At 42.4% G+C, this 27,474-nt stretch overlaps 3 protein-coding genes and 1 long non-coding RNA gene across 4 annotated transcripts in view; 2 read left to right on the top strand and 2 right to left on the bottom strand.

Moving 5' to 3' along the window:
* Positions 1 to 13,453, top strand: part of nme7 (NME/NM23 family member 7) — a 39,327-nt gene extending 25,874 nt beyond the window's left edge. The window contains exons 11-12 of the mRNA XM_079574971.1: positions 11,370 to 11,477; positions 13,216 to 13,453. Coding sequence (XP_079431097.1) covers positions 11,370 to 11,477; positions 13,216 to 13,248 — 141 coding nt within the window. The 3' untranslated portion in view covers positions 13,249 to 13,453. The remainder of the gene's footprint in view (positions 1 to 11,369; positions 11,478 to 13,215) is intronic.
* Positions 1 to 27,474, bottom strand: part of LOC306976865 (inosine-uridine preferring nucleoside hydrolase) — a 194,459-nt gene that overhangs the window by 45,818 nt on the left and 121,167 nt on the right. The gene's annotated exons all lie outside the window — the stretch shown is intronic.
* atp1b1a (ATPase Na+/K+ transporting subunit beta 1a) lies at positions 14,200 to 22,188 on the bottom strand. Its single transcript, XM_079574983.1, has 6 exons — positions 21,939 to 22,188; positions 17,732 to 17,860; positions 15,232 to 15,387; positions 14,942 to 15,123; positions 14,619 to 14,702; positions 14,200 to 14,537 (listed from the first exon to the last, which is right to left on the bottom strand). The coding sequence occupies exons 1-6, from the start codon at positions 22,030 to 22,032 to the stop codon at positions 14,277 to 14,279; spliced, it is 906 nt and encodes a 301-aa protein (XP_079431109.1). The 5' UTR covers positions 22,033 to 22,188; the 3' UTR covers positions 14,200 to 14,276.
* LOC306976906 lies at positions 22,375 to 25,385 on the top strand. Its single transcript, XR_013793788.1, has 3 exons — positions 22,375 to 22,495; positions 24,776 to 24,864; positions 25,319 to 25,385. It is a non-coding gene; the product is annotated as an uncharacterized lncRNA (long non-coding RNA).

Genomic DNA, 27,474 nt, shown 5'->3' with positions numbered 1-27,474 from the left:
GACACGCAGGTCAGTGACAAATCGGTGATGTTACCACTTGAGATCCTGGGCCGTTGTTTTCTGCCAAACCAAACTTTTCTTCCTATTTGTTGTGAATTAGCTCAGTGAAAATAGTCGAAATGTCACTGATATGTCAGACTTAAGAGTGTTGATGTGAGGGATTTGTGCACAACCAAAGCTCCAGTTTTAATGAAAGTGAAAGGAAAGGAAAGCGAGGGGATTTACTAGAGGAACTTTGGGAGAATTGATAAAGCGCGGCTTGAAGCTGATTAGTTCAGTGCCCCGAATGGATCAATGAAAGGGAGGGGCCTTGTTCAGTGGCACGGGGTCAATATGATACAACACTGGGCTGCTGCTGCCAAATTTACACTCATTTGCAACAAAAAAAAATTGAAAGTAGATATTTTCAACACATTTTTTCAACCCATCTAGTTGGGTTTGGTTCAGATTCAAACAGTTACACCGTGTCCTTTGCCGACATCAGTGATTTCAATAAAGTCATTCATTAGCTTTATTCTGCCAAAGGTACAAGGTCATATGTAGATTGGGTCAATATTTACAGTAGCGTCAGTCGCATCTGATAAAATTCCTCCACCTTCCCCGTAGTATCTTTTGTCAAACTCAGCCGCCCCTGATTGCTTCACACTGGTGCTGACTAACCCTCGACTGGGAGCACAACCTCAAACTGACCTTTAGATTATCCGACAGCAGCCGCTCCCTCCAAACACTGCCGCCACAGGCTGCTCACTCAGAAACAGCAGAAATGTGTTTGCAGAGCCTCCTTTATGTCTGTCTACCCCGAGTGTGGAGCGAAATACAAGTGTAAGTTGTTAGTATTACCTAACATACAGTGTCTATTCAATAATATCAATGCACATGCCCTCTTTGGCCCCTCTCTCACCTCTTTGAAGGGTTCATGCTAGCAATAATCGTTTTCCGAAGAGCTCTCGCCTTGTTTCTTTTTTTGGCTCCGTTCTGAAAGTGACATTCCAGTGATGGTTATGGGCTGTCAGACCGAGCCGAGCGTCACTGTAACATCAGGCTGCGCGAGGTTACGCTCTCTATTATTAGACCGTGAGTGGAGAAGGAGCTATTGATTCTTCTCAAAGAACGAACAGAGCTCTATAAACAGCATGAGGACTGTTTGGATACATACGACTGTGACATGTGGGTTCTTCATCAGCACAAGTAGGTTTTTGGCGGCAGGGAAATCCTGTGTTGGGGCAAGGACAAAATGTGAACTCCTCGAAGACAGTTGGGGGAAATGAACGTGGAGCTTTGATGAAGCTGTGGGGCTTTGGCAACCCTCCTGACAAGATACAAGATGGAAGAATGTGGGAAAAATTGCAATATTTGATCAGTCTTGTATTGCGATATTTTACTATACTATTTCAACACAGTTTGCTCCATTACAGGAACAGGCCACCGTTTTTGCATACTGAGATATGTTCTTGCCTGAGCTTAGACGAGTTGATGCGCATCTGTCTGGTCTTTGTGCTTGCCCTCAGTCACGTAAAACGACCAAAGATGTTGTTAGCATTTGGCCTCTCCCACTGTATTCCTATAGCTACAAATGGGGGTGAAGTTTGAAGCTACCACGCTCTTCCATGGGCACAAAGACCAGACAGATATGCATCAAGCTCAGGTAGGGCTGTGCAATTAAATGAAATTCGATTACGATTTCGATTACAACAGTAAACGATTACAAAATTAGCATAATCGCAAAAAATCGATTACAATTATTTCTTTTTTTCTTTTTTTTAATGCAAAGCAGACTTGTGTTATTTCAGGCGCTGGGATTATTTTCCCTTCGCATTCACGTGCCATGGCTCGTGACATAAAAACAAACGGCGCTGTGTGATGATGTCATCAGGCCACGCTGCTTAGTTTACTTGCGCAGGTGTGAGGGCTGGCCAGCAGGGGGCAGGTGTGAAACAGGGACCTCTCCTTAATCAAACCATACTTGAAATCATTTGTACTTTTATGACTGTCCAGAAAACATAAAATATCATCATAGTGTTTTGATTAATAAATAAATAAAATAAAGATAAACTTTTTTTTAAAGGCAACAAATAATCGTTTGAATAATCATGATTTCAATCATGACAAAAATAATCGTGATTATTATTTTTTCAATAATCGAGCAGCCCTAAGCTCAGGTAAGAACATATCACAGTATGTAAAAACGATGGCCTGTTCCTTTATATATAAACAAACATTATAATCAGTGTTTTCGTCAAACAATTGTGTCCAAACAGGACTTTTATTGACCAAAGCAAGGGTAAAATTGAACAAAATGTGTGACTGAAACTGAGCTTTTGCACATTTTTAAGCCCCCCCCCCGTGGTTTTGACAAAATAAACTGTAAATCTCAATCAAATGGATGACCTCAGCGATTTTGCGCTCGATCACATGGATTGCTGAAGGCTGCCATTGCGATGCCACGTCATGACGCCGACCATAGCCAGTTCGAGTGTCCAGCACGGCGTCTCCAGTCCCCGAAAGAGACATAATCATTTAACAGATATATCGTGTGACTTCTTGCGATAAGGATGTTGCGTCACTTAATGATAATCTGGTGATATACTGGCAGGGTTTCGCGGAGCATTAAAAAAACGTTAATGGAACTGTGCCAAAATCAAGGCCTTTGATGTCATTAAAAAGCATTGAATTGGATTCACACTGGCATTAAATCTATTCCTATTTTTTTAATTATGATGTTGCGTACTAATTTTTACTGTACAATTTCATTGAAAATACCAACATTTTGATCTATAACATCTGAAGTTGCAGCTTTGGTTGAAATTTACCACATTTTTATGTTGAAGCTCTTCCTGTTTTGTCCAATTCTCTTTCCTCTGACTAAATGTTTTCAAATCTGAGAAAGTGAAAAACGCACTGACTTTTTTTCTACATTTGTTGCATTAACCTCTTACCACCCACCTAAACCAAATGCATTCTGTCCTCTTTTGGCTGTGTAACACCTCATTTGAAAGCTAAGACCCACAAACCTTTTGTATGTTTTTTTTTGTTTTCATTTTTGTTTTCATTTTTGTTGATTTTTTGTTTATTTTTTGTCACATTTTTGTTGAATTTTTGTCACTTTTTGGTTGAGTATTTTGTTACTTTTTGTTTATTTTTTGTCACATTTTTGTTGAATTTTTTTGACATTTTTGTTGAATTTTTTTGACATTTATGTTGAATTTTCGTCACTTTTTGGTTGAATTTTTGTCACATTTTGGTTGAGTTTTTTGTCAGTTTTTGTTGAATTTTTGTGACATTTTTGTTGAATTTTCGTCACTTTTTGGTTGAATTTTTGTCACATTTTTGTTGCGTTTACATCCTTGCTTTCTTCTTATTTTTTGTGGCTATTTTTGTGTTTTTTCCCAAGAAGCTTTTTGATTAGGGTAAAGCCAAACTGGAGAAAATGGGATCCGTTCAGGTGGGAGTTAAGAGGTTAAAGGAATAGGACACCCTTTTTACACACTGAGATATGTTCTTACCTTAGCTCAGACGAGTTGTTGCGTAACTGTCTGGCGCTCAGTCACGCAAACGTTAGTGTTTAGCCTCACCCAGCAAAGGTGTAGTTCTAAACTGGGATGAAGTTAGAAGCTACCAAGCTGTTTCACGTTTTCCCAATTTAAATACAGTTACACGACTTTACTGCGCGGACGTCGAAGTGCTCCTATGGTATTATTACACCTTTACAATATAGTACCCTTTTTTATCCACTTAGAAAATCAACATCCCCTCCTGGAACCGCCACCTTAACGTGGTGGAGGGGTTTGAGCGCCTGAATGAACCTGGGAGCTCTGTTGTCTGGGTTTTTTCGTGCCCCTGTTAGGGTCTCCCATGGCAAAAAGGTCCTAAGTTACGGGTCCGAAAAAGAGCGGTTCAGAAGTCCCTTATGAGAGACCAACAGGCCCGGTTTGAATCGTGAGGCCGTCCTTCAATGGACCCACCACCTGCAGGAGGAGCCATAGCGGCTGGTGCAATGTGATACGACCTGGCAACGGAAAAGTGGAAGAAAATGGATGGATGGAAAATCTACATTTGTGTAACTAGATTTGGATCATTTCACGTTTCACTTAACTATATATTTAAATAGGGAAAACGTGGAACAGCTTGGTAGCTTCTAACTTCACCCCAGTTTGTAGCTATACCTATGCTGGGAGAGGCAAAATGCTAACGACATTTGCGTGACTGAGCACATGCACATAGACCAGACAGTTACGCATGAACTCGTCTTAGCTCAGGTAAGAAGAAGAATCAAACGCATTAAATTTGACTTGCTTCTGCCTGTCTAAATCCTGCGTTTAACCGATATATTGCATGACTTGTTGCGATAAGGACATTTCGTCACCTAATGAACACTTACCAATAAATGCAAAAGCCTCATTAAACCTCATGTTTTGAGCACTCTGGCATGAGGAAAATCTTGTTAGAAAAATTGTTAGTAGTTGCTTTGGCTATGAAGCTGTGGAGGACATCATCAGTCTCTCTAAACATTTCCGTTTTTTTTATTCGCTGGAGGCAGGAAGGATCAGTATAAAAGGACTCATTGTTGATTTAAAACCTACTTTGTTCCTCTTGCATGTATTGTCTCACAGTATCCCCGTTATAACATGCTGGTTAATCACTTAACTTCCCCAAATCCCCAAAACAAACAGTTGAGGATTGTGTAGTAAGTCTGACTGATTTGGTAATACGTCTGCATTGTGCACGTTTCCCAATAGAGGCCCGTCCCACTCTTACACCTCTGCTCTCTGCAGTCACGAGATACTGAGGTCTTGTGATGCGCCGCTATCACAGAGACAGATACTGGGCTCTCTGTTGTCCACTCGCTGCTACTCCAGTCCTGCCCTTTACTCCTGGACATTATATCAGCCCATTTAGCTCCGGCCATTAGCAGGAATAATAAAGCCACCAGTGTCAGGGTCATACTCGTAAATGAGAGTTATATCAAAGAGGCAATAGAGAGTGACATAAAGCGATAACATTATGCAGTACATATAGGCACATGCTGTAATTGCTAGTGGCGAGAACTCTATGACGAAGACATCAGTGTCGAAACACATTTTCCATGTTGTAATAAAGGACTTCACATACATGAGCACCGGACTTTCTTTTTTTGGTTGCTCTTATGTCATCGTTCTCTTTTGCTATAAGTCTTAGCCTTTCATCCACAGTTCTTAGGAATCTACAGGTTTTTTCTGATTCCATATTCAAGTTTTTGGCGTCACACAAATGGCAGGAAATACTGTTTATCGAAGACTCCGATATGTTGAGTATTGCGACAAACGTAAAAGGTTGCAGAACACTGATAAACATCTCTTTTGCTTTTCCAGTTTGTATATTTTACAGACGCAATTGACCAGATTTATGAAACTTCTTTTGGCCAGGAATTGTCCCACACTGCGTTTCAGAGCCATATGTCGCAAGTTTTTTTGTCTCTACAGATTTACTCACATTGGAAAGAGAAACCAAATGTAGAAGTAAAAATCTACTCCAAGAACAAGCTGCTTCTGATACTGACATGATGCAATTACCAAAACTGAATCTTGTAAATAGCGGCATTGTCACAGCCAGTTAATATTATGACACATTTACCTTGGCCTGTGACGATACCATATCGATATATGGAGGCAGGAAAATATCGCAATATTATTGAATATAATTATAATTGTAAAGCTTAAAAATGACGGAAAAAAGCTTTGTTCAAAAGGTACTTTCTCCCATTTTTTCATACTGAGATATGTTCTTACCTGAGCTGAGACAAGTTGATACGTACCTGTCTGGTCTTTGTGTGTGCCCTCAGTCATGCAAAACAACCAAAGATGTTGTTAGCATTTGGCCTCTCCCAGTATATTCCTATAGCTCCAAACGGGGGTGAAGTTAGAAGCGACCAAGCTCTTCCACGGGCACAAAGACCAGACAGGTATGTATCAACCCATCTAAGCTCAGGTAAGAACATATATCAGTATGGAAAAACAGTGGCCTGTTCCTTTAATATTATGACACATTTACCTTGGCCTGTGACGATACCATATTGATATATGGAGGCAGCAAAATATCGCGATAAACGATATTATTGAAGACCTTTTTATGTCTCAGAAACTCATCTAAAGCAGAAAAAGCTTTGTTCAAAAAGTACTTTCGCTTTAAATATCCAACAATAAACATGAAAAACAATAAAACACAACTTTCTCTGGGTAAAAGACTAAGCACTACATTAGAAAAATGGGGAAAACATGCAAGTAAATGTGCTGACGAGATATATTGCGGCCAAAAATGTATTGTTTATCTGTCATTCATAAGTGGATATAGTAATTATCGTGACAGCCATATATTTACCCCATCGGCTTCTTTCAGCGCCATCGCCAGCTCCATTTCCAAAATTGCCTATATGTATGGGACTTCTAAATGTGCACAAACTCAGTGGGCAGTCCCTCCTGACCTTTTCCACAGCCACAGCAGACCAGCGCTCACTCTAGGGACACTATAGAATCAGATTAAAGCAGCAGCCGCGCACCCATCTGTAACTAATGCCATTACAGGAAGCGGCAGTACTATGGAGAAATGTATTTATCAGCGAGCGAGCCTGGCCCTGTGTCCCCGCTCACGTCATCGTCCTGTACCCGGATATCAGAAATTAATGCACGACCGAGACTTGTAGCTCACAAGACAAGAGAAAGTTACTCCAGTACAGTTTATGAAAGAATATCCATAAGTGTCCTGTTACTGCTCTGTCCCGTGTCTCGTGTAAAACAATGGCAGGAGGGGAGGGGGGGACACTGGTTGTTTATCCGTGAATGAAAGCGTTTGAGGAGAATGGAGGTGTGACGGATGACCCTGAGTGAGATCCGGTCCTTTGTTAAAGCAGCGCACACATAAACCACCTCAGGAGAAAGGCCTCGTCATAGCGAACGTTAAACAGACGCTATGACGTCAAACGCTACAGAAACTTGGTTATCACAACTCATGGTGGACAATAAAATGGAAAAAGATGTATCTATTTTGTTATTTGCCTCGCTTACAACAGGATTGAACTTATGCTTCATTGGACATCACAGTAATAACATGGTAATAGGATGGAAATAGACCTAAACATCTGGACAGAGGGGAAGAGTGACCAAAATATGTACTCGAGTAGAGGTAACTGTACTTGCATATAGTTCTGCTCAAGTAGAAGTAAAAAATAGTAATCTGCTTTTTCTTACACAATAAAAATGGACAAATAAAGCATAAGAATTTCAAACCGGAGCACCCAGAGGAAACTAGGCTGGCTTCAGTGCTCCTCTGATCCTCTGAAACAGTGCAGCACCTTCTGGGTTTGTCCCTGTTTCAGAGCGTGGTGTCCTGCACTGGTCAGCTGCACCTACTCTTTCCTCTTCCTCCTGCGCAGCTCCCTCCGCTCCACAACAGTCTTTCACCATCTTCTTTTATTCTCCAGTGAACGTCCATTAGCCAGACCAATATGGCATGTGTGGCTTAGCTTTGAGTCTTACCCGGATACCTCCTCCTTTGTCCCTTTTTTGTGTCATGTAGCTCCTTTTGTGATGCCTCCACAGCACTGCAGTTGTGGGGGCTCTCGGTGCCTCTTCAGTGTTTCAGAAGAAGAAATGTGTAGGTTAAATGGGTTTAGCTCATAAACTAGCTGTTTACTTTAAAAAGCTGCTTTCTTCAGGACCATAATGGACTCTTTTCAGTAAAACAATGTGGAACACAGAAACCACAAATGCAGCTGTACTGTACCAAGAGAGGGATGTTGCTGCCTGTTTACACGTCGCCATTAATAAGTAATAAGTACTGTGTCATAAAACTACTCTTGAGTGCTGTTAAAAGGTAACCCACGTGCATGTACCTGAGTAATGAAGTACTACGCTGCTCAGCTGGTTCTCTGAAAGTCATATTTGACTTCTTATGTGACCTCGTGAGCAGCTTTTGGACCACTTTCAGGAATATCTTAAAGGTGAACTATGCAACTTTTTATGTCAGAAAAAAAAGGATACATATTTGACCTTTCAGTGATCCAGCAGATACTTGGGTGGTTAGCATAGCGCCTATATTTCATTCTGAAAACCAGAAATCCTAAAAAACCTGAAATAAGATTGATCCTGCACTACAAAAAGTGAATATCAAGCATTGGCTTAAATGACTTGAATTGAGGAAATGTATCTTGTTTTGAGCGGTTTTCACTCATTTAGACACTTTTCCTGATCGGACCAAGTTTACTTTGCTTTTTTGAGGACATTTCAGACCAGTTCTAGGGTAAATCTCGCTTGAAATAAGAAAGTAAAATTGCCAATGAGATAAGACCAATTTTCTTTCCCCATTGGCAAAGAAAATGACCTGAAATAAGAACGAAATGTATTGAAACGAGTCAGAAACATCTCAGAACCAGTAAAATAATCTGGGACAAATGCCCAAGATCTTCTTAACTAGTCAAAACAGCTAAAATGTGGATTATTGTGCTCAAATTGAGATGTTTATACCGATCTAGTTAATTACTTTTTGCAGTGTGAAGCATGATAGGAGCCACCGGGATGGAAAGCGAGGGCGCCATGATCCATACAGCCCCTGGATCAAATATGCACTAATATTAATATATATATTTTGTAGCCTTTAAGACGATCGTCATTAGTCCATGTCCTCATTGCCCTCTCTATCGACTGTCATTGCACAAGTCCTGTATCCCCCATTACATAACCCTCACTTCCCAGTATCTTCAGTTAATAGTCGCCTTGGTAAATAATTTATCGTCACATTGTCCCCTATTACTGGACCCCGTGGGAGGGATATGTTTCCTTGAAGCTGTGTAGCCCTTGGTTTGACCCGGCGTCTGCGGCCAAGAGGTCAAGAAGCCACTGTTTGAAGACACATTTGGTTTTGTCCAAGTGGAACCACCTGAAATGGTAGAAAACATCTGTCCAATCGTGCCTTCTGGAGGGACAATGGGACATTAAAGGAATAGGCCACCGTTTTTACATACTGAGATATGTTCTTACTAGGGGTGTAACGGTACGCTAAAATTGTATTCGGTTCGGTTCACGGTTTTGGAGGGCTCGGTTCGGTTAATTTTCGGTACAAATAAATAAGAACTAACAAAATTTTTCTTTTGAAAAGCTGCCAATACACAATAGAATTCTTGCATAAAATAAATAAAAGTGACCCATTTGGGTGATATTTTAAATAAATTGCACTCTTATAATGAGAGTTACTGTAACTCATGAGAACCATGTGGATTCAACTCAACAAAAAGGCCACGGACACGGCTTTTTACTCTCGTCTACTCGTCAAACTACTGTCCTGATACTCTAGACTCACCAGACACAGTAAGAAGAGGGTTTAAATGAGAGTGAGGCCCAGAGTCCGCGCAGAGAAAACATGAGAGCTGCGCCCGGGACACGGGTGATGAGGCGAAGCGAGCACCGGGAGACAGACGGCCGAGCGGGGACACGAGCGGAGAAGCACTCGCGCTTTGGATGAGACAGGGGGAAGGCGGTCGGTCTCTCCTGCTCATTCACTTCACCAGACTACTCCGTTTTGGTGTTATATGTGGCGAAGTAGGCGGAGAGTGAGTGCGCGCTGGAAGAGCCTGTCCCCGTAACAACGCGTTGATTAATCAGTGAAACAACACTACGTAGTTTGCGTAGTTTGCGTATAGGAAGAACCGGCTCTGAGCGCTGGTATAACTTTTTGGCTGAAGTGCGGACGTGATGGGATATTGTAGCGAGGCTCAAGACTTTTAATCAAATACTTAAAGCCAGCGCCTTCAACGACTGTAGTTTCTCTCGGCTACTCATACAGCTTCAATGTACGTCACTCAATAGCGTCCGTGCGGAAACTCGCGTAGGAACTTTGTTCCGCGGCACTTAATATGACGCTAATAATAAATTTACATTATTTAATGAAAATAATACACCGAAACGGTACGCAAGTGGACCGAACCGAACAGGCCGAACCGAACGGTTCAATAAATCCCCGTGAACCGTTACACCCCTAGTTCTTACCTAACCATAGACGTGTTAATATATCCCCGTCTGGTCTTTGTCCGTGCGCTCTGCCAGGCAAACGGAGCACATACGCAGCCTCTCCCACATGTCACATAGCTCCAAAAAAGCTGACGTTTTACTCCTCGTATCATTACGCCTCACAATATAGTCCCCCTTTTTATTTGCTTATAAAATCGACATGCTAAATTTCTGTGTAAATATACTTTGCATGAAAACACTTCACGTAACTTTATTTAAATAGGGAACACGTGGAAGAGCTTGGTAGCTTCTATCGTGAGCTTTTTTGGAGCTATGTGACATGTGGGAGAGGCTGCGTATGTGCTCCATTTGCCTGGCAGAGCGCACGGACAAAGACCAGACGGGGATATATTAACTCGACTAAAGTGAGGTAAGAGCATATCTCAGTGTGTAAAAACGGTGGCCTATTCCTTTAATGTTTAATCAACATTTAATCAACGCATTTCATACACAGGACATCTTATTGGGTTAAAAGCCTCCATGGCGCCAGCAAACCATTTCTTTTGCTGTTATAAAAACTTTAAAACTATATATATAAGGGCAGGTGGTCCTCAAGGTCCCCCGTATTTGGAAAAACATGGTCATCCCAGTTCTTATTCAAAGCTGTATTTTCTATTATACGATACCATACTTTGCCATTTCTACCTACGTGGTCACGCTTTACTTTACAGCTCAGTAATAACATGGTAATGGATTCTATTGTCAAGCTACAAATACTGTTTTGCAGTGATATACGGTCTATATATTGGGATAATGTCATGAATAATGTTATGAAATAAAGGAGGTGTTTTCCCTGTTTTTACAAAATTTCTATAAATACATCTATGTACTAAGCTATTTCCATTCTCTTACCTCACTATTTGTTCTAAATACATTTAAATTAAACCCTTTTAGATATAACAGAGGCCACGCTAGCCCTGGATATGGTCCTGTTTGGAGACAGAGAGGAGTGCACTCGATTTGGGGATGTTTCCATGATGATAGTATTCGCTGAGTGTTAAGGTCCGGTCACTTCCTCTTTTGGTCACATGTCCACCGCTGCTGAGTCATCACCAGTGACATGAAACAGGCCTGGACCAGGAGGATGTCTCTAAAACCGATGGAAAATCTCATGCTTGAAATGTGATGAGTTCAGGGGTTTTGTTTCACATTGCACCGTCATGAATGCGAGTTCACTTTCAAAGAAGTAACTGCAGTCCTCTCTGTTTTTGATTTTGATAATGGGATGGTCAAAGCAACAGCTGAATGTCTCTTGATGATACTTTACTGTGCAGCCATCAAAGTGTGTAGGTGTAACTCTTTCATTTTGACCGACTTTCCTTCCGTTTCTTGCAGGAAATCGCCCGGCATCTTCGTCCGTCCACGTTACGGGCTCTTCACGGCAAAGACAAAGTGAAAAATGCGGTGCACTGTACAGACCTGCCTGAAGACGGAGCGCTTGAGGTGGGTAGTTACAGTCTCCTTGGGCCTAACGTCCTATGTCCCCGGCTGTTTGGGTCATGACATTGAGAATTTGTTGTACGGCTGATTGGTGCCGTCATGTGAACCAAAATATCTATGAGTGTATTCCCCAACAGCGATACAGGTCCCAGGACACACATTTAAATGGGTTTTTGCATGTTCCATCCACCGTGCGTGTGATTCAGCGCATGCAAACTTAACTTAACGTTACTAAATATGCCTCAAATGCCTTTTTCATGTCCTGGAAGTACTCTACACCAGTTTTTCCCAGCATGGAAGTTGGGAGTATCATGACTCCCCAGTCTGGTTTTCCCCAGTCCAGTCTAGAATTAGGCTTGAACATAAATCTACCATGCACAAAAATACTATATTATGGAAAAATGACTCATAGATTAAAGGGATATTTCAGGATTTTTGACATAGGGCCTCATTTCCTAGTTATCCAGAGTGTTGTTGATTTCTGGAGATTTTTTTTTCCTTTTTTCGTGGCGCTAGGCTAGTGCAAGGCTGGCACATTGCTACGGTATCAGCGAGCCTGCATTAAAAACAGTCTGACCCGCTCCACAGTGCACCTGAGGCAAATCACTTATATCGGCAGACTAACGACATAAATGTCTGGGTCGATAGAATTAAAAAAAAAAAAAGAAATGTTATTGACCTTTATTTAACCAGGATTGTCCCACTGAGATTAAGAATCTCTTTTTCAGGGGAGTCCTGGCCCCAGAGGGGAATCTATTGTACATGTTTTTAGTGGTAGGGGAAACCGGAGTATTTATGTAAGTAGTCTGGTGTTATAAGTGATTTGCCCCAGGTGCACTGTGGAGCGGGTCAGACTGTTTTTAATGCAGGCTAGCTGATACCATAGAAATGCGCTAGACTAGCATTAGCCTAGCGCCACGAAAAAGAAAAAAAAATCTCCAGAAATCAACAACACTCTGGATAACTAGGAAATGAGGCCCTATGTCAAAAATCCTGAAATATTCTTTTGAAGTTCATGTGACAGATTTTCATGTTTTTCTTATTATTACTTATTTTGACAGGATAACGCCAGTAAAATGGAAAATTTATGAAAAAACTCCATTGGTTATGTATGTTAAGGAAATTCTACCTCATCATATGCCACTTCCTGTGTCCAAGTATTGATAAACTGTCTCTTACTTTTTAGCAAAGTCTTGAATACAGTTGTGTTGGATCTGCCATATGGATTTTCAATAATTGAACTGAAATACCTCATCTTAGAAAGTACTACCTGTAATTATCGGTGGCAAACCCAGTCTGTACCCAACCATTCGTTCATGTGTGTTTTCTTTGAAGGGCCCAATAACTCCTTCATTGTCTCCGTGTAGCTGTTTAAATGGCACTTTACGTCAGCCCCTCTGCTCCGGCCCTCGCCCTGACGCCGGTGCCCGCTGGGTCCCATGACTCGGGCCGTGGGCTCGGCCGCCTCAGATCACACTGGTCCGGGGCAGAGGAAGAGTGGCAGCGCGCTCTCAAACAGACCTATTGTTGCAGCAGGGAGTGGGTAGCGTCATTGTTCAGGGGAGAACTCCTGATCTGCCCCGGGACAAATGCCTCTCTGTTAACCATTAGCCAAGAGCGAGCGGGCGGCCAGTTTCCCAAGACACGGCACAGTCGAGAAAGAGTGCATTATTTCACACTTCTCTATCATGGGCGGGCTGACATCAGTGTTTAAGCGGTAAAGCTTTCTTTTGTTTTGCAGGTGCAGTATTTCTTCACGATTCTGGATGGGTGAATGGAATAATCTGGACTCTATGTACTTTACAGTTGTTGTATTTTTCATTTTATTGTTTCAGCCTTATGCAGATTAAATAAACAGGTGTTTGATCTTCAACAATGAATTAAGTATTTCACACCATCTAAACATTTGTACACGGCATACTGCATCACATCTGATATTCTAGACCAGCGCCTTTGGTATTGGATTTCTACATTACACTTTGAAAAAAATGTACAACTGCATAAATATAAAATTCTTCCACCATGAAAATGGCTAAAACATTCAATAGTAAGTTGCATCACATCATGTGATGTCTCCAGCAAAACAGATTTAAAAGCACTGAGTTGCCACTGTTTCCGTGAAGGTGACAGTCTTTAGGCTGGACCCACAAAGCTCTACACTATCAATTAAGAATAAAACGGATGTAATGTTAAAACAGAAATGTCTCTAAACCAAACCTACAGCTAAAAGTGAACAAGAACAAAAACTTACAACTGTGTCCTGCAACTCGGACAAAAACCCAACAACAAACTGTCAAAGAAACACAAATAAGAGTCCATGGAGCGCAGTGTTTTCTCATTCACGGGCCGTGGCTTCAGAGTACCATGCTGTAGTTCAGTTAGCACACACTCACACCCCACACGCAGACACAAACCTTGGACCACTGAAGCAGACACACGACAGAGAGAGCAGTAGGGGGGGACGAGGGGGCAAGGGCTACGGCACGGACACTCCAAAAATATATAAACCACATCAGGTGAGAGTCGGGGGGCACACACACGGCTCGCGAGGCGTCAGTAGTGGAATCGCAGTTACAGTAATAGATGAAACACATCCCATGGCTCAAGGAATATTCTCATTTACAGTAGAATAAATATTTGCTATTGCTACTCTGGTATTTTACATTCTAACCCTGGACACACACGCACAGAAGAAGCTAGTGTAAAGCACACAACAGATTAAGTGTAGGTCCTGTATATCGTGAATGTTCAAAGACTAGTGGTGTTTCGAGAAATCTACGTGTTTTTTTGTCGAGGCTGAGGTCACGAGTTGGAGATGGTGATCTTGACGTCGAAGCGGCCCTGGTAACGGTCCTTTTCGCTGTAGCCGATGTTTGCCCCGAACACTTTGCACTCGATGCGCAGGTCCTCCCCTTGCGTCAGGTTGGTGAAGTGCACGGCCACCAGCGGCTGCAGGTACTGGGGGTGCAGGAGCTTGCCGTAATAGGGGTAGTACTGCAGAGGGAAGCCGCCGTTGAAACCATAGTATTTAATCTCCCCGATCTTCCCCTCGTCCTCCTCTCTCTGCAGACACAACAAGAGTAAGTCGTGGTTGTTGACAATGAATAAAAACTGAAGACACCAATGAAATCTGGATGAATTTACCTTGTTCTTGCAGTAAATGGGGATCAGGTTGGGCTGCAGTTTTGACGTCAGGGGTTCAGGGACAGTTTCATTGTTAACAGGTGCCTAAAAACAATTTCACACAGAAATGATTACAAATAATGTACATTTTATCCATCAGTTTGAACAATTAAGTAAGGGGTCTTGGGAGTTTCATGGATATAAATCACTGCAAAAACCGTAAGTCCTAACACTTGCCTACCCCCAGACTTGCGAACATGAATGATGCAAATCTTTGCTTTTGAAAGATACTTAACAGTACAACATGATTGAACGCTCGAATATTAGATATGTGGAGAACGAACCCGTGGTCTGAAGTTGACGATCCGGTTGAGTTTGACGATGAGGCAGGGTTTCCCGTCCTTGAAGCCGTAGTCTGGGTCGGTTCCAGAGCAGGCTTCGAGCCACTTGCTACTGAAGCGGCAGGCCTTCCTCTGGCCCTCGCCGCTCTCCAGGGCGCCGCGGTCTCTGTATGGCTGAGGGTCCACTGAAAAGCGCACAGCATCAAGACTCGTTAGAGATTTTACATATGAATAAATGCTGTCGATTACCTTCTAAAAGCTCAAACATGTTGCAGTATGAAGACTTTTCCTACCTCCGCAGTTCTCAAAGTTCTTCTCCTTCGTCTGCAAATCGTCGTTATAGGGCTTCAGAATATCCTCTATACTTTTGATGTAAGCAGAGTATGACTTTGGGTCGTTCACATTGAAGGATATTTCTGATTTCAATGACCGCGGTGTGTGTGATAGACCTGCAAACACAACAGATTGGTCAGCAGAATGAAAAAAAAAAGAAGAAGATCTTATTCTTCATACTGATCAGTCGCCAATTATTTATTTTTTTAGCTTAAGAAACAGCTATTGCTTTTTAATACTTTTCAAAACAAACCTCGACCTTTAAGTGCATATGACACATGAGGCACAATTTCTGCTAAAAACTGTACCCACCTTTCTTTAGTTTGGCCAATTTTTGTGATGTAAATAGTTTCACTTCCTTGTTGGACACTGACAGGAAGTGACATAGATGGAGGCAAACAATTTTAAACCGTTGCCGTGCCAACCGTGTTACAGTGGGGGAAAAAAGTATTTGGCCAAAATCCAATAGAAAGTCTATGGGAAACTGACCAAACACTTTTTTTCCCCACTGTATGTCAATGAGAAATTAGTCAAACAGCTATGTAACTTTATAAAATTCAAATTGAAATAACTTTTCTGCCCAACATTTCTTCATTTGCTGCTTCACTGAGATAAAATGATAATGATTTCTTGCAACAGTTATCCATCCAAATAAGTCATACTTTCATATGCACTTTGAAGTTTAACGACAAAAGCGTCCGTCTTATTTTTAAAAGACATTGACCATCGGTTTAACAAGGATTTGATTAATATTCCAGCATATTGTTTATAAAGGGGTGAGAGTAGTGTTTATTTGTTTAGTCAGTCCTGTGAGTTTATGTCAGTGTGTTGGCGTCGAGCCAGAGCGTCAGGGCCCATTGTCTCAGGACGGTGGCGGGTCTTGGGGATTTCCTCCGGTCCCTGTCTCTGTCAGAGCTGTAATTTTCCACAGAGCGAGCGAGCGCGCACGCGGCCCGGCGAGGCGTGGCGTACGCTGGTACAACTCGGGGAAACATGACATTTATTAAGCCGTGCCAGCTGTACCGAGATGCATTTAGCTCCGCGGCGGCGGTGGATGTGAGGAGCACTTGAGCCGTCTGAGCGCCGCAGAAGAGTGTTTTGAATTTCAGAGGAGGCTTGTGTGAAAGTTGCCCGCTCCCTGCCCCCACCCAGCCTCACGTGTGTGTGCTCTCACAATGGAAACTTTTAGCCCCGGAGTGAGAGGCGGGCTGAGCTTTACTGGAGAAAAAAAAAGAAAAAGAAAAAAGAAAAACTGCTCTGTGCTTCCTTTATCATCATGGCACTACTGGAAACACACTCACTTTAGACCCTCAACACTGACAGCGCTGCACTCGCTCGGGTCTGGTCTTTGATTGTTACAGGGTTGACACATGAAGCCACTTATTGACAATGGCGGCTAAAAATAAACGTGGGCTTGCAGCATGTGTGTGAGAGAGAGAGAGAGAGTGCTGGGACCAAACCACTGACCGGAGCTTCTGTGAACTTTACAGAACTCTACGTAATAAGCCAGGGCCGCATTTTACAGCCACTGTGGGATTTTTCCCCCCCCCGAGATTACGGATTACTGGGACATTTTTCCCCCAGGAGTTCAAGCTCAGGGGCCTCTCAGTTATGACAAAGTTCTCTTACAAATCGTGCGTTAGGTACGACATGCAACTCGACCGCAGCGGGGAGGGTGTGAACTGTAAACTACTACTGCTGTGTGCCCTGGGGGGGAGTGCCATTGACGGGCGCAGGGCGGTGAAGGACAAAATGGCTGAACCTATCTGAGGTCAGGCAGGCCCCAGATAGAGAGGCACACCCCAACAGACACTTAATATCTTCAGCGCACGGAGCGAGGACCAGAAACAACCCCGAGTTACCGAGCAGGGTAACAGGGTCCAGCCCAGAGCACCTCTCTCTCTCACCAGGGTCTCTCCTCATATGAACAGCTCTTTTGGACAAATGGAGCTCAACCGGTAAGGCCAGTCGCAACTACGCCACATTTTAGTGTTATTTTAATCATGATCGTCCGAATAAACGTTTTAAGTTCATTTGTTCGGTCTGATGAATCATTACAACTGAAGTATAAAGTTACAGCCGTTGCAACAAACAATTCAAAACATCTATAACATATTTCGAAAAATCACAAGTCCTGAGAGGTCTGTTTGTAAGAGCGAAAAGTCATGTGATTGAAACACACCAATAGATCCATAAAGGTCTATTTTGATCCAGTGGTTCCAGTCATGCACCCCCGATTTATGAGATATTTTATTTGATATTTGTTTGATTGTTTTTACTTGATTTTTTTGTAACAATTAAGTTTAAACATAATGGACATGACATATTTTTCCCATTTAGCACCATTTTGAGCACCGTTCTGTGCACCTCAGGGGGGAACCAGTGCCACAGTTTGGGAAGCACTGTAACAAAAGACCGACCAACGTAATGCCAATCGCGCTTTGACGTAGTGTTTCTTACCTGGCGGGGCGACTCTGTCCTGATAGGTGGGCTTGTAGTTGCTTAACGTAAGCAGCATCGCCTGAATGGTCCCGACGAAAATCCCAGCCAAGCACCCGTAGAAAATGACGTAGAACGAGGTGATTTTCACTGTGGGAAGAAAAAACGCTCAAGTTAGTATTTATTTTCAGATCTTTTTACTTCACAGCAGAGCAGCCCGAGGACAGCTCAAACCCCATGTCCAAAAACAACACCGTGCCTTTTCTTAAGTTTCAAGAAGGGTCCGAACCAACCGCGCCCCGCTGTGTGATTTCTTCCCTTTATTATCAGAGAAGCCATTGTGGAATAATAGTCAACCGGGGGGGCTCTTTTTTGTGTCCCTAATTTAAAATTTACACCAATTATGCAACAGCGGGAGGCCCACCGATCCAGTAGGGCAGAGTTGAGTCACCAGTCGTCGATCCGGCTTTGGAGACACTTCTTTTTTGGACCCTCCCCCCCCCTCTCAGTGCCACACCACTTTCAACAAGTTAAGCACCGAAACCCTGAGAACTGAAAACCTCTTATGTGTTCAATGGAAATAGGGCTGGATCATTCATTGAAACTGAATAAAAATCTGAATTTGAATGGACGTGAGTATCAAAAACAGCAATCATTTCTCTGCAACATCAAGCCCTCTGCAAATAGGAGTGACTTCATGTGCTCTTTTATGACTAAATCCTGCTAAGCCTCAAGCGTTCTGTAGTGTAACATGTTCTGAAATGCATGTGATTCATGAACGAGATTAGCGGTAAATATTTCAAATTCTCCCAGAAACTGATGCTCCTGGCTGTGTCTCCCAACTGAATCTTAACACATTGCACATTCAAATCATAATCTTTGTCAGAAACATCGCCATTTAGACATTTTTTTTCCCCCCAGGATTCTTCAGCCCTGACCAGGAGGCCCCATTACAGCTAATCACTCTGTTTACTCATATCCGCCATAGCTGCAGAGGACACATGTTGCCGTGGTGTCAGGCCACATGGCAGCTCTGCAGACTGCCAAAACCGGTTTGTCAAGTTAAATGTTTCAACCGCCGCACAGAGCTCGCATCAAACTCTGCCTGCTTATTGGCCGTGCCTGTTCTACGAGACATGTGGAAGTTTGATACTGTGTGTTTACACTCGTCTGCAGCCCTAAAACACATTTCAGGTCAGATTAAAGGCTCTGAATGTATGCTGAAGACGTTTTTTTTCCTTGTAAAATCTCTAAAGAGTGGTTTTATATGGCATGCACGCTTCATTTCCTCACTCCCTTTACTTAATTGGTTAAAAACAGCTTCCCTAATAAGTTCATGAGAGTCATAAAGTTGGATCTTATCTTATCACAAACGTGGCCACTGTTGGAAACTTGCAATGATAAAACCCCAGAAGGAATCTTTATCTTTGGGCTTTCATTTCTTTCGCCGCTTGCAGTGAACGCACGCCGAGCTATTTTCTAATGAGCAGGTCTGCGGCCTTAGCGGGGTTTGCTCAGTGATGCACCTGTTGAGACGGATTGCAGTGTCAGGCTGCGAGAGTGAGTCGTGACCGTACTTGTCCTGCGAAACGTGCGAGTTTCGAGGAGAGAGAGATCATTAAACGATCGACCTCGGGTGAATGGGAGCGCAGGAGTGAGGATGTTTAGAGAGGCAGGAGGGGATTTGCAAAACAAATACATGCATGTACAAGGTGTGGCCTGGCCTGTTCAAGCTGAACCGACCACTGAATGAACGGCTCTTAGACAACATTGCGTTGCTAGATCATAGACTGTTGAGCTGAAGTTATCGACACTGATGTTTACCGCTCTAGAGCACGCACTTTATTAAGAGTGCAGGACATTCAGTATTTAAAGCAGATTAAACATTGGTTTGCACAACACATATCTGCAACACAACATGTCAAGCTTATAATGAATGTTCTTTCTGATAGACAGCCCAAATATGAAAGATGCTTTTTCCTCTCAGCAAAAGTTATTTATTTCCACCTCATACTACTGTACTACTGTTAACTCAAGTGAACCAATATGTACAGTGCATAACGATTATCTTAAAGCAGATGTGTGGGCCTGTGCACATGATAACGTGCTACTTATAGATCTTTTGGATGCTACTACGTCACTCATTACTGAAGAGTTGTGGGAATGGCTAATAGACGGTGTTGTACAATTCTTCCTGTCTTCACTAGAAACTTCCTGTTCATGTCTGTGTAAAATCCTAGTTGTACAGGAGTTTCCCATCATAGACATAAGTTGCTAGGCTGTCATCTTTCCAGGATTGCTTCACCTGTTTAAGTTGTATGGTTAGTTTGTCAGCCACTAATGTCGTCCTTTCACTTTCAGAAAGCTGAAGTTTGGATCCCATGATTAGTTGACCCCAAAACAAACCTGATAGCCAATAAGCCTAATGTTGTTTGCTGTTTTTGTATTGGACCATCTACTCAAAGGGGATCCACGCTTTGTTTTTTAACCTATCTATTTGCAGTAGAGCTCAGAAGCTACGTGAAACTAGTCAACAGCCTGAAATGTAAATACCCCCAGAAGTGTCCCAGTCGGTTTTTGGAGTTTGAATGGACCCACCCCTCCCCCACGCGCACACACGCGAGACTGACACTCTGCAGCAGCGATACCACATTCACGCCATACTGTAAATGTCCCCGCACTTTCGTCTGTCTGTGCGCGTCTCCTTTTTTTTTTATGACTTCATTTTGAGCTTTCTCGTCTGTTTTCCCCCCTAAGTTGGCACAAATGCTGACACGAAAACAAGCCACACACAATCTTTCACTCATTTCCTGCAAAAAAAAAAAAAAAAAAAGCACACGGGGACACATGGAAACAGCAACAAGTAGACGCACTTTCGCCGCAAAAACTGCCTTTATTCATCTCCGTGACGCACGAGGGGGAGCAAACATGGCTACCTGTTGCTCGTAACGCAGTCATATATAGTGTCTCGCGCCACGGAGCGATTGTATAAGATGCGTATTGACAGTAAACACACGCGACGGCTAACATTGACACGCTAATGCTAATGCCGTGTTTTAGGTACAAACTGGTCGTGAATAATGAACTATTCTGCAGAGATTTGCGCACAGGGGAAACGCAGTAGACGGCAAAAGCGTGTTTTTTTTTTTTTTTTTTTTGAAAGAACATTTACTTTTCGCGTCAAAACGTGCCGTGCAATGTCATTTCTTATCTTTCAAGAGGGGAAGAAAAAAAAAAAAAATAGGTGGAAGAGGCGGCCCCTTTGAGACATGTGAGTCGTGATGTGTTTCTCAGCCCCGTGTTACTAAGCAGTTTGTGAAGCGACCGGGGCCATCCACACACGGAAAATAGCCTTTAAAACAACTCCACTTGGACGGGGCGGATTGAATTAGCAGTATATGACACCGGTGGCGCGTTATCCTTATCAAACACCCACCCATAAGCCGCGCGATGACCGTCTTAAAAGTAATGTAAGAGGGTTAAAACGATTAGACCTGGCCGTATGTACGCACGTTGAGCCTGTGGTGCTGAGATTAGCGGTCGGGTTTATTAATGCTTGGAATAAAAAATAAAAAAAAGTCCTCTATTCTGACTCAGCTCATTGGTAGGATAAATGGAAGAGGTGTAACAGCGCAAAACCCAACCCAACTTTCACTGTTCAAACGAATTGAAGAGAGGAAAAAAAAAAAAAAAACTCAGCCAACCCACTGTCTGTCCTTCAAGATGACCTTTTCACGGGGACATTTTAAAAAATCAATGCTCCCGTACAGTCTAAACATTGCTTGGTCATTTTTTATTACGTTGCGTTCAGATCAAAAGCGATACTTCAGTTACTATTCGTGTAAATCTCAAGGGTAAAAGGCCAGTAACGGGGCCAGATCAGATCCACACCGGTCATTTTTATTGATTTGCCTTTGATAATTAGCCTCCGTGCAACCTTTACCGGGTCAGTGGACTTTTCTATGGCGAATGGGGAGGATTTATAACACATTCAACTTCTTTCTCCCCACAACAGCCTCCATTGAAACGCGAAGTCACGACGCAGCGTGTCTGACAGTGTGCTCTAACAGGTGCTGTCCCTGTAGTCAAGAAATGGCGAAAATGTTCATCTCTCCCCCCCACCAATTGAGCGGCGACACTTTCCCATATCGTGACATCATGGCAGCAACATGTGATCGCAGTAACTTTGATCGAATCGGTGAGATATATATAAAAACCATTTACTCACGCCAACTGATGCCGGTACGTCCTAAAAACTCCTTCTTCTCTGAATTCCATATAAACGTCTTCCATCCGCCGTCATTTTCTTTAGTTCGCGACATACTCTCAGGTAAATTCCCCCTTTGTGCGTGTGGCGGGCGGTCTTCGAGTCTTGATGGCGGATCGGGCGCTGTGCTGCTCGTGTGTGCGCGCAGTCGACTGTCCCTTAACAGGAAACTGAAAAGGACAGTCTCGTACCCGACTTGTGCAGTTGTAAAGGTTGCAACACACACACACACACGATTTAGCGCACAGGGAAACCGACTCCGCCTGCAAACTCGCCTAATAAGTTGCCACCCGAAGTGGGGAGGGCTCGACGCAGCAAATCACAACCTACCGTTTCTTTTTGCGTAAGAGACCGCGCCGAAGCGAAGAGGGGGGTCAGCACTACGCAGGCAAGCGCCCAAAGCACGCACACAAGGGCATGGGGGGAAATACTAGCGAGTACACCTACAAAAAAATGCATTCACGCTAAACAAAAAAGAACAAAATTGGAGGCAAGAGGCGAGCAGCGAGAAGGATGAGGTAGCGTTAACGCCGCCTAACTGACATTTTGAATGATGCTGTCTCCATGACAACCAAGATGGCGCCTAGAGGAGAAGCTTGAGGGTGTTTGAAAGAATATTTATTTATTTTATCATTATATTTTTTTAAATAGGCCAAAAATTAAAACAACTTTTAGTCAATAACTAGGGTTAAAGAAGTCATTATTACGTTTTTAGCTTTACATTCATTATGTTATACTAGTCTTAATCTAGGCATCTGGACTATAACTGGCGTTGAAACATTCCAAATAATGTACAACTAAATGGGGTAAGCTGTTCAGAGGAATAGGCCACCGTCTTTACATACTGAGATATGTTCTTACCTTAGCTTTGACGAGTTCTTTAGGACCTGTCTGATCTTCACCCCTGCCTTCAGTCACGTAAACACAGCGCAGACGGTGTTAGCATTTAGCCTCTCCTCCTCTCTATAGCTCCAAAACAGATGAACAAAGATAGAAGCTACCAAGCTCTTCCACGTTTTCCCTATTTAATTTTAGTGAAGTGTTACACTACAAAGTATAATTACACAAAATTAAACAATGTGGATTTTCTAAGCGGATAAAAGGTGGAACTATATTGTAAGGCGTAATAATACCAGGAGTAGTTCGAAATCTGCGCGGTAATCTTCACTTTACTGCGCAGTAATCTTCACTTTACTGTGCGGATGCCAAATTACTCCTGGTATTATTACGTCTTACAATATAGTTCCCCCTTTTATCCGCTTAGAAAATCCACATTGTTTAATTTTGTGTAATTATACTTTGTAGTGTAACACTTCACGTAACCATATTTAAATAGGGAAAATGTGGAAGAGCTTGGTAGCTTCTATCTTGACCTGTTTTGGAGCTATAGAGGAGAGAGGGAGAGGCTAAATGCTAACGCCGTCTGCGCTGTGTTTACGTGACTGAAGGCACGGGTGAAGACCAGACAGGTCCTAAAGAACTCGTCAAAGCTAAGGTAAGAACATATCTCAGTATGTAAAAACGGTGGCCTATTCCTTTAATGAACAGTTAAAACGACTAGCATATTGACCCAGTTAACAGTTGTTTATCAGTCAGGTGTGGTCAAATTGCTTTAGTTAAAACATCAGCCCAGTGCTGTTTGTTTGTACTGTATACAACCCTTGTGCCTGGTGTGCATAGCTAATCAACTGGATTAAATCTGTAATTGCACAAACCTAAAGGTTAGAAGATTAAATAGCTAATTAATGCAGACTGAATGCATGTCTTACAAGTTTTGTTTGTTGTTAAAATTAGAAGAAGAGGAGACAACCCCGAAGCGGGTCCGGGTTTTCCCTTCTTTCCTGAATCACCCACTTGTTCTATTCTATATCGAAATAGGCTAAAGCTCAGATGGAGTAGGTTATGACATGTCTCTTTGGTCTCTTTTGTAATGAATAAACACCCCAGTCCTTGGCTCATTCAATTAGAGATAAACAATGCCATGGCTCCTTTGGTTGGACTATTATATATTATATTATATTATTATATTATGTTATATTGTGATAACATGGCAGCCCGGTGTTGACTTAGATCAAGGGTTTGCCAAGATTACCCAGAGGTGCAGTATTCTGAGGAGGCCTGTGGACAGAGTGTGGTATGCAGCGTCTGAGCTGGACTTGAGCTCATCAACAATAGAGAGTCTATATGTAGAGGCCTCCTGCACCGGCCTTTTGACAGCTCTCGATGACACTAAAATTAGGAAAACACACCACTTCACACCGTTTGAGCAGGCAGCAACCACTTGTTTATTAAATTAAGTTAAATTTTACTTAATTAATCTCTGTAGAGAAATTTGTTCTCTGCATTTGACCCATCCTCAGCATTGCTGGGTGACCTGTTGGAGCAGTGAGCTGCCATGGCGCTCGGGGACCCATCTCCATGATGTGGAGCCAGGCTGGTGGTCAGAAACACCTGGCTGGAGGATTCACCTATTGCACATGTTTTTACCACTAACCAACGCAGACACGGGGAGAGCATGCAAACTCCACACAGAAAGGACCCATCCAGGTGGGAATCGAACCCAGGAACCTCGAGTTGTCAGGCACGAGCGCTAAACACTGCGCCCCCGTGCCAATGTAGATCATTCAGTAAAGATACTGTTCTGAAAAAGTAGGTAAGAATGCTGACCCTTTTTTTATTCTTAAAAAAAAGTTTATTTTTCCTTAGTATTGAATGCAAGTTTGAAGTTTTCGTAGTGTGAAACTACTATTAGTTTAGTAAACTTCATTTTTACTGTATGTTCTTTTGTGTGTTGTTAGGTGTCAATAATGGCTGAGAGGAAACAACTTGAAAGGTGGATAGGGCTGCGGCTGGAGACAAAACACTGACCCCTATTCATTTACAAGTGGTAATGTTCACATAACAAATGCATATCTAAAATGTTAACTGCTTTGAAGACACACTTTTTTGCCAAATATCTGCAGCAGCTTGAAATAAATAGTAATGGCGTTGTTGTAACATGTTCAATAAACCAATGTCAAAAGGCTATTTAAATAGACAAACCTTGTGTAAAAGTGAATTGGAGACTTGTTTAATGATTCACTCCGGAAGTCATTTATGTCACTTTAGGAAATGACTCTGTGACCCTGAGTGATCGCATTTAGCAGAAGTCAAGCAGGAGGACACAATGAACAAATGAAGACAACGCCCAAATAATGGCTAAATAGATTGTGTTTTTGTCTTGTTAGCGCAGTGATGACAAAGGCCAGGACTCTTTTAGGTGCAGTCTGCATTTAATGATCTGATGACAAGAGACGTAAATACCGCCTGTAACATGTAGCTATCATGTGTCTCCGGTCTAGGTTTTCTGTAATAAATTTGACGACAGGAATGACCAGGACAGGATGATCAACTCTGGCACCACCATGAAGAGGCGTTTTTTTTATATCAAGTAAGAAAAGTCTCCAAAGCAACCAAAGTATTTTCTCTATCATGCCATTTTTCGATTCAATGCTGTCGTCTGTTTTCCTTTTTCTTAGAGCTCCACAACTTAGACATTTACATTTATCCTTCACAAAGGTTTCTATGTATTTTGTACGGTGACCTTGAGTGACCCGAAACCACCTCTAAATAAAACATCCTGTTATCAAGCTTTTACTTTTTGACATCTCAAACGCAGATTTTTGTAGCGTAACTTTAAAATATTGTGTTTAAAAATACCCCCAGGATTTAAGATCAAATGCAGTTAAACAACACTCCTGTAGAGGGCTGTTAAAAGAGGAAGTTCAATTAAACTTAAAGGGAGGGTATTTTGCATTATCAACTTTTCACCATGTTACAATGTTTCCTCGTCAAAGCAGATGCTAGATGCAAGTTGGCCATTTTATGCTCTCTACTGCCACCTCAGGTCATAGGTGTAACTGCACCTTCTATATGAAGCTCAGGCAATTCGGACCCGAAGTAACACCTTTTCGGGTGACAGTGCAGGGTTTTAGAGGCAGTCGTGGTGAATAAGTCTGGGTTCATTCTACACATTAGGACATGGCTGGAACTTGTAGGGGGAGGAAAATGCATAATTATAACATTTTTAAACTCCGTATAGTCTCTTTAAGTACTGGTAATCTTAGGATGTTTTTTCCAGTGATTATTCTTTGCATCATGGCAGCTCCCAAAAAGCTCCTTCTGAAGTCCTACATTTCCAGGAAGTGCTTTCCTCGCCTCTTGGTCTATTCCTAAACTCAATCCTCAAGTAAAACACTCGCCATCGCTTCACTGCACACGCACCAACCAGTGTATTTCTTTTATTTAGCTGCGCAGTGAAGGGGAGAAAGAGGAGAGGGTCGGTTAGGAGGGTCTTATGGTAACTCACATGGAGGATCAGGAAGTAAAACTGCTGGATATTTTGTTTTAGCTGTTTTAGATTAATATAGTATTTTCTGACCAACAAGGCCAGGTAACAATGTGTTAAATGTGTTGATATTATTACTCATACCCTCTCTTTAAAAAATATTTTCAGTGTTGAAGATGTCTGGACTTAAAAACACAGGGAATTTACAAAAGACTCTGTGCCGTATATCGAAGGCTGGGTCAGCGTTTTGAGCACGCAAGACGGTGACAGACGAGATTTGCTTATTTATTTATTTGTTTATCTGGTCAGGACAGTGCAGGTTAATGAACATACATGGGACTCATGCATGTAAACACGCCATGCCGGATTGTAGCCTTGGGTTAATTTTCATCCATTGCCCCACACTCGCACTCTCAAACACACTCTCATTCATGTCTATTGTACATGTTTTTAGTGGTAGGGGAACACATGGAGAACAGACAAGCTCCACACAGAAAGGCCTCGTCCAGGTAGGAATCGAACCCAGGACCTTCTAGCTGTGAAGCACAAGCGCTATCCTCCGCGGTGATAGATTATTCAAACATGCGCATGTTGCACCCACAATTTGAAAAGGGGAATGACACATCTCTTATTGGAGCCCGAGATTTATAGCTTGACAGTAAAACATTGCATTTGTGGCATTTCTTACATGTTGTAGCGGGTCGTGTGAATCTTAATGAGCATTTAGTATTGTAGAACATGTTTGGATTATATTGCCATCTCTTAGTTATTACTAGAAGTTATTAAGTGACTAACTAACATATCCAATAGACAGTTCACCCAAACCAAGACTAAGTGAGCTCTATAAACATACAGTTGCATTGCTTGTGGATTTAAATATTAGCAGAAGGTTATCTGGGCCCTGCTCTCTACCCCTTTATATGGGATTAACAGTAAAATAAAACCTCAGCAGACCCATTCTCTGCGCTCACTCAACCCTAAAAGGCACCTCAGAGAAAGAGATATCTCCCTGGTTCAAAGTCCTGTGTGGTACAAAACTAGGCCCGGAAAAGGTTCGGGAACATTGTCATCTCGATAAGTAACGGAGAGCGAGCCACACTTCACTCCCCGCTCATTCCTCTGTAGTCCATGCTGTCCTTCCAAATAAAAATACCAGATAAAATAAGCTAA

The sequence above is a fragment of the Gobius niger genome (genome assembly GCF_951799975.1).
Source record: "Gobius niger genome assembly, chromosome: 17".
NCBI classification, from domain to species: Eukaryota; Metazoa; Chordata; class Actinopteri; order Gobiiformes; family Gobiidae; genus Gobius; species Gobius niger.
Note: the sequence above shows the minus strand (reverse complement) of the source record. Positions and strands in the feature narration are given on the sequence as shown.

Coding starts and splice junctions, on each gene's coding strand:
- atp1b1a (XM_079574983.1), bottom strand. CDS start 22,032: ATGTCGCGAACTAAAGAAAATGACGGCGGATGGAAGACGTTTATATGG. Junction 15,388..17,731: donor GGACAGAGTCGCCCCGCCAG/GTAAGAAACACT, acceptor TTGTGTTTGCAG/GTCTATCACACACACCGCGG. Junction 15,124..15,231: donor GAACTTTGAGAACTGCGGAG/GTAGGAAAAGTC, acceptor TGCGCTTTTCAG/TGGACCCTCAGCCATACAGA.